At 43.9% G+C, this 7,229-nt stretch overlaps 1 protein-coding gene and 1 pseudogene across 1 annotated transcript; both read left to right on the top strand.

Annotated features, from left to right (window-relative positions):
- The first annotated feature begins 2,052 nt into the window (after positions 1-2,052).
- LOC102884373 (ret finger protein-like 4A) lies at positions 2,053-4,774 on the top strand. The gene is made up of 2 exons (XM_006905434.1): positions 2,053-2,347; positions 4,194-4,774. Exons 1-2 carry the CDS (start codon positions 2,062-2,064, stop codon positions 4,772-4,774), a joined length of 867 nt encoding a protein of 288 aa, XP_006905496.1. The 5' UTR covers positions 2,053-2,061.
- On the top strand, positions 2,659-2,777 carry LOC112484431 (annotated as a pseudogene).
- Positions 4,775-7,229: the final 2,455 nt, after the last annotated feature.

The following is a 7,229-nucleotide window of genomic DNA, read 5'->3' as shown; positions in this document are numbered from 1 at the left end:
TTTTCGTGAGCAAGAGTCAGTGAAACCACAGACATGAGGATAAGTACTCCCAGCGATGTGAAAACATTCTAGAAGGAGTTGTAAAATCATTTAAGCTTGTTAAAATCATCAGATAAATAAAAATGTCACACGAATACGAACACATGTTTTTTGTTTTGCCTTAATGAGACAAAAGGACTCGAGAACTGGGGATGAGCCTTTCTTTGGCTGTGAAATGCTAAGAGCATCCAGCAAACAGCGGCAAAAGATTACTGTGGAAATGATTAAATGAGAGCTTTTTTAACTTAATCGCCTAAGTCTAGTTTAACCCCTCTCACCCCAACCACCAATCCTCCCTCTCCAGTTTTTTATTCTACCCCCTCATCTAAAACTAGGAGGAACATTTTTGAATATGGTTTACAAGACATGTTTTTCATTGCGTATATGTTATGATAGAAGGAAAATAGTAATATGATTTAAAATATCTTTTTTTTTTTTCCATAACTAACAAAAAACTTCACTGGCTGACTATTCTCAAGGAATCGTTTTCGGTTTCTTTAGCAAACTTCTAAACAAAGACATTCGCGTTTTTAAAACGCCCTTTTGAAGACAGGACTGTGGTCTAATGAGTATGATTTTAGGAAAGGCTTCTGAGTGGGTTGAATTAATTTTCTTGATCAAAATGTGAAATTTTACTTTCATGATCAAAAAACCATTTTCGACAAACTAGTCCCATTCATTTTAGAAGGATTAATAGTGACAATTTAAAAAGATTTCAATCCTAATTCCAATTCTTATTATCAACAGACATAATGTTCAAGATTTAATCTAGAATGATTCTATGGGGATATTTTGTTCATTTTAGTTCAAAAATAACTTTGGTGATATTTTTTAACTTAATTGCAAAATAACTATGGTGATATTTTGTTCATTTTAGTTCAAAAATAACTTTCATATATGATTATCTCCTTTGTTTGTGGTAATCTTTCTAGGACATGAGAAAAATCTCATTAATGCGAGAATTCAATCAAGAGCTGATTGGATTAAGCAGGAGAGGCAGGACCTAAGTGAGGTGGGCGGAGGAACCCCAGTCTATAAAAGCCCCTCGTGGGTGTTCTCACTCCTGAGAACTGAGCTTCCAAGAAGGCAGCCGGAGGCCAGCAGAGGACCCGGTAGAGGACAGGTGAGCCAACCCTATGAGATTTCATCTTTACTTCCAAATTTCTACAAAAGGCAGATGTGAGAAGGCAAGGTCTTGGGAATGGAGTCATTTATTAATTTGGGAGGCGCTGAGGCCAACCAAATGTCAGGCACAGTGTGTATACCCCGGGACACACTGTGGTGGGAGCAGTAGGCAGAATTTAGGTTTTCAGTAACAGGTTGGAGAAATAACGTAGTCTTCATTATCCTGAATTGATTCCGATCGTGAGACGAAAAATAGGTTGTCAGCCGCTGACTTATTCCACCTTTTAAGTTCTGTTGCAGATTTTTGCCACATCCAGTTTGGTCAGCTGGGGGACTTGAAGAGTTTCTGGGCCTAGACCAGAGCTGTCCCCTAGAAATATAAGGCGACCCACAGATGTAATTGTAAATTCATCTTCTAGTAAAATCAAACCAATCAAATTAATTTTAGTAGGTAAAATGTGATCATTTCAACACATAATCAGTTTTTGAAGGTTCGCGGGGAAATAGCTTATATTCTCTTTCTGGTGAGGTCTTCAAAGCTGAATGTGCATCTCACACTCACAATGTATTTCAAAATCGATAAGCCCCACCTCAGCAGCTCATTGGCCACATGGGGCTGGTGGCTGCCATATTGGACAGCTCGGGCATAGCATAGACCCCCTCACCGCCTGACTTAGAGCCCGAGGATGAATAGCGTCCTTCATTCCAACTGGCATTTTAAACATCAGAAATTCAGAGCCATGAGTCACTTATAATTGTACTGACATTATATCTTCATTACCTAGTAGTAGTGACTGCAAATCACTGCATGTGAAGAGGACAGTGTCCCAGGACTAATGAGTCCCTTGAACTCGTGAAAAGTCCAATATAGTGCACATTTTTTCCCAGACAGTGGCCATGGCCAACTACTTTAAAGAAGCATGTAGATGTCCCAGCTGCCTGACTTATTTTGAAAACCCCATGACCCTGAAATGTGGATATGTCTGCTGCCTGCAATGCATCAACTCGCTGCTGAAGGAGCCCGGTGGAGAGGGTTTATTGTGCCCCTTCTGCTCCATGGTTTCTCAGAAGAAGGAAATCAGGCCCAATTGCCAGCTTGGCAGGCTGGTGTCAAAGGTCAAGAAGTTAGAGCCCCAGCTCAGAATGATTCTGCAGATGAACCCAAGGATACGGAAGTTCCAAGGTAAGACATCTGTGCAACCTCTCCCCGCCCATTAGAGCCCAGGAAGCAGCGACTTTTCAAAGCTTTCCATTAAATATGGACATTAGCTGGATTCTGACACCTGAAATTTTTATTCTTTCCTAGCAACAGTTGTAAGTATAAATTAGAACCATGTGTAGGTCTTTAAGAAAATGTAATTAGGTCATGCCGTAGACCTGCGCTATCCAATATTCCCAGTAGCTGTCGGCAGCTACTGATCTCTTGAAAGTAAAGAGTAGAAATCAGATTTCGGATATACTGGATTTTAAAAGGTATTAGTAAAAGCCAGTTCTGTCTACAGCTATGCTACCCTGAACAGGTCCGATCCCATCTGATCTTGGAAGCTAAGTAGGGTCAAGCCTGGTTAGTACTTGGATGGGAGACCACCTAGAAAGACCAGGTGCTGTAGGCATAAAAAATAAAAAAAATAAGGGGTTGTAAACTGACAAGGTCCTTGCAATCTGTGAGGTCAACCAAGAGTTGCCTCGCCTAAAAAAAAAAAAAAAAAAAAAACAGTTCTACCTGACTCGTATTAGTTTTTAAATGTGTTTGTAAGAAAATCTTACACTGCACTTCTGGCTCGCACCATTTCCTCTGGCAACACCAGCCTGGGATACTGATTTTCAAACTTGATCGTATTCCCGGGCGTCTGGTTTAAATGCGAACTCTGCATCATGGCACGGAGCCGGGCTGTGGATCTGGATTTCTGACAGAAGTTCTAGTGGTGCTCATGCTGCCGGTTCTCGGACCGCACTTTTGAGTAGCAAGGCCCTGACTCACTGAATCGGACCCTTCTGGCAGTGAGGCCCGGGACTCTGCAATGCCCGGTGACTCTAGTCCACAGTGACTGTGGGCTTCTGGCAGTGAGGCCCGGGACGCTGCAATGTTTAGAAGCCCCCAGGTGACTCTAGTCCACAGTGACTGTGGGCCGCGTTTCCCAGGCGAAGGGTGGCGAGAGCGCCTGTGGGTTTAGACCTTGACGCAGGCTCTGCAACTGAGCACCTGCCCCTCCCCGACCCGGAACTGAGAAATCATGCTTGATTTTGTCTCGCACGCCGGGTTGAGTGAATTATCACAGCCCAGTTGCATGTCTCATGTGCTAAAGTCAGGATGCTAGACCACCCCCTCATAACTAGGGGTGCTGGAAAATGTTGCCAATACACATAGACATTCTACTCCAATTTCTCTACCCCTCTGAGTACCGCCCCATTGAGTGCTGGGTCCAAGCCGCTGCCAAAATCCCAACATATCCCTACTGAGAACTTTTTCTCTATCTCAACGGCCCGGAGTCCACCCGCCTCATCTCAGGACTCTCAGCATTTCTTTTCATTTATTACGACTCGAGGACAGAAAAGGCCCAAAATGCGAAGGCCTATTCAAGGAAGGTAATTGCAAAAAAGAAAAAAGAAAAACTTTAATATTTCGATATTATCTTGCAATAAGTGAAATATTTTCCATCATTCAAAGTATTTATTTGATATCTATATTTGGACAGAATCTGTGCTAATCTGTTTAACTCCGAGAACAAGTCATGATCTTTTTCACGTGTATTACATACTAAAGAAAAATCTTTAATTGAATAACTGAATGTAAAAAAAAAAAAGACCTATTATGAATAAGAACTAGTTCCAATGATAATCATTGCTTCTCTATATAAAATTTGATCTAATCAGGGGCCAGGGAGGCTGCCACGGGAAAATTCTAATTAGAAAAAACGTGTGGAGTTAAGGGCGTGAAAGCGAACGAATGAGCCGTTTGGGCTTTTGCAGCCGGCGTGAATTAGTAGTCTCCAGTGTATCCACATGCCGATCTGATTTTCTATCCACAGTGCAGATGACCTTGGATACTGACACAGCAAACAAGTATCTCGTCATTTCCAAGGACCTGAGACAGGTCCGATGTGGGTGTTTCGAGCAGAAGTGGAGGGCTCATTCCGAGAGATTCAACTATGCAGTGTGTGTCCTGGGCTCCTCTCGGTTCACCTCCGGCCGCCACTACTGGGAGGTGGAGGTGGGGACAAGCAAAGAATGGGACGTGGGCATTTGCAAAGAATCTGTTAATCGACAAGGGATAATTCTGCTGTCTTCAGAACTTGGCTTCTGGACTGTGGGCTTGAGAAGCACAGGTATCTTCTCCGCCAGCACCGTGCCTTTGACTGTTCTTATCATTAACCCTCGCCTTCATCGAGTGGGGATCTTCCTGGATATGAATATGGGAACCATTTCCTTTTATCACGTTGGTGATGGGTCCCATATTTTTACATTCCCTAGAATTTCCACTGCAGAGCCACTGCGTCCATTTTTTGCTCCTGCAAATCCAATTAAGGATGATGAAGGTTTCTTGAGAATCTGTCCTGTGATGAATCCAGGCATTGCCAGTCTCCCAGAGATTCCTGGGTGGGGCCAATGAACCTCTGATTACAGAAACATTTACAGAAACTTCTAGGGTGCTCATAGCCATAGCTAGGAACTTCTCTGCTTGTTACAGGTGTGGTACAAAAATGTAGCAGAAAAATATGAAAGAGTTCATGAATTAATAAAGACAAATCAATTATGTTAGGGAAAATTGCTTTTTTCAGTATTAAGTATTATTATGGTTGTTTCCTTTGGGACTCGTTTATATTTCTGTCCAATTAATATGTTCTGAACTTTCGGATCAATTTCCAAATATTTTTTATTTTCTGAAAAAGTAACTTCGTGTGTAATGGAGGTTATAATAAACTAAATCATGAATTAATAAAGACAAATCAATTATGTTAGGGAAAATTGCTTTTTTCAGTATTAAGTATTATTATGGTTGTTTCCTTTGGGACTCGTTTATATTTCTGTCCAATTAATATGTTCTGAACTTTCAGATCAATTTCCAAATATTTTTTATTTTCTGAAAAATTAACTTCGTGTGTAATGGCGGTTATAATAAACTAAAAATTTGGATGTGACCCAGTGGATTTTCTATATGATGTGGAAGCCAGACCTATATAAAAAGTCGAAATATAGATGTGTGTATTCAGTTTCAGTCAACGGAAAACCCACGTTTGTTTCAAGTACACGTTGGACACTGATGGAACGTTGGAGGGAGGCAGACAGGGCTTCAGAATCAGCTTGATCAAGGAGGTGGTTTCAGCGGACGCCTGATCCCCCAGACGCTCTGAAGTATGAACGGCGCCCAAAACATCATTTCTTCAGAGTTAATGATGTTCATTAGACTTGGAGTGATGTGAATTGAAATGGTCGATCAGAACTTTCCTGGGGGCGACATGGCAGCGATTCTGCCGGTCGCCCCATGGGCCTCTGCGCTTGTCGTTCATTCTCCTTTGAATGCACTGAGTTAATGGCAGTAGGTGTGACACCGAACTGGTCCTAATTAGAGTTAATTTATTTAAAAATTCTCCGGGGGGATGGTGGGGCGATGATGGGGCTACAGAGGAAACAAATTAGCCGTCTGTAAATGGCGGCTGAAAGCGGGGTGGGAACGTCGGCACCCTGGCAGTGAGAAGACCCGCTTAGTAGCTCCCTTTAAATTACAAGTCAAACGACTGATTCAAGGGAGCATCTTCTGCTCAGCACACAGACACATCTGAAAGGTCCGCCCACGGAGACATCTGAAGGAGGACACGCTGGAATGAGCCCGGGAGGCGGGATGGGGGGAGGACGGGGACGGGGATGGGGACAGGGCGGAAGGCGCAGTCCGGTGCCTGCTGCAGCCCTCACGCAGGTGGCCTGTTCCCGCCTGACAGGCAGGAGGAACATTCCGGCCTGAGCAGCCCGCGCCGCGCGTAGCGGCTAAACCCGGCGAAGCGGGTGGAGACGCAGCACAGCGGTGCGGCGGCCACACGCTAGTGGGTACCATTCCCACCAGCAGGAAGGCAAAGCCGCAGACTGGCAAACCCCGCTCCCCGCACCCACACACCGCGGCGGACCCTGGTGGAGGCAGCAGAGGTGCCACGGGCGGCACAGGGAGCACAGCGTGGCTGGCAGGCGCTGGTTACAAGGAAGCAGCGCTGGGAACTGGTGGGCCCAGAGCCCCTTGCCCACCTTATCTCACCAAGGCGGGGTACCCTGAGGCACACCGGACAGCGGGGGAGGGTACCCACCACCTTGGGAAATTTGGGACATTTTCCACAACGGAGGCAACACCACATCACTGAGATCCCAGAGATGCTAGTACTGTAAGTAAGAGAACACAAAAACTTGCACTAAAAAGCACCCCCCCCCAAAACCCTTTCCCCCCACTATAGCGCCATCTACTGGAGAACAAAAAAAAGACCTTTACTTATCAAACTGCCGAATTGTTAACCCTTTTCCCGTTTAGAAAAAAAAAATGCAGCTCGCTGCCAGAGTTCATTTAACATCCGGCATTCGAAAGCTACATTTTCTAGGATTTGACATTTTCAAGGATCAAACTACTAAAAACAGAATACTATAAATAGAATGATGTCATTTGTTTCCAAAGACACTTGCTATACTAGAGCCATGCGAAAATAATAAAAGCGAGATATTTCACAGCAAACTTTCGGGGCAAGGGTAGAACTATAATCCGTGAGTTATCTCGGGGTAAACGCTGCAGCTGCAAACGCCGCTGGCACGTATTCCCAATGCAAATGAGAAAAGGGTTAAGAGCAAAATAATACCTAAAGAAGGAGAGATCACTATCTCAAATGCCAAAGCAGAGAGACAATCCATCAGGTTCCATAAATATCCAAGGCAACAAGGTAGCTCAGAAAAAAGTCTCCGGAACCCAAAGACATGGAACACTGTGATTTAAATGACAGAGAATTCAAGATCGCAGTTATGGAAAAACTCACCAAGATGCGAGAAAACTCAGACAATACAATAAGCTTGGGAATAAAATCAACGAACAAAAG

Source organism: Pteropus alecto, unplaced genomic scaffold (assembly GCF_000325575.1).
Source record: "Pteropus alecto unplaced genomic scaffold, ASM32557v1 scaffold271, whole genome shotgun sequence".
Taxonomy (NCBI): Eukaryota; Metazoa; Chordata; class Mammalia; order Chiroptera; family Pteropodidae; genus Pteropus; species Pteropus alecto.
Note: the sequence above shows the minus strand (reverse complement) of the source record. Positions and strands in the feature narration are given on the sequence as shown.

Coding starts and splice junctions, on each gene's coding strand:
- LOC102884373 (XM_006905434.1), top strand. CDS start 2,062: ATGGCCAACTACTTTAAAGAAGCATGTAGATGTCCCAGCTGCCTGACT. Junction 2,348..4,193: donor AAGGATACGGAAGTTCCAAG/GTAAGACATCTG, acceptor TTCTATCCACAG/TGCAGATGACCTTGGATACT.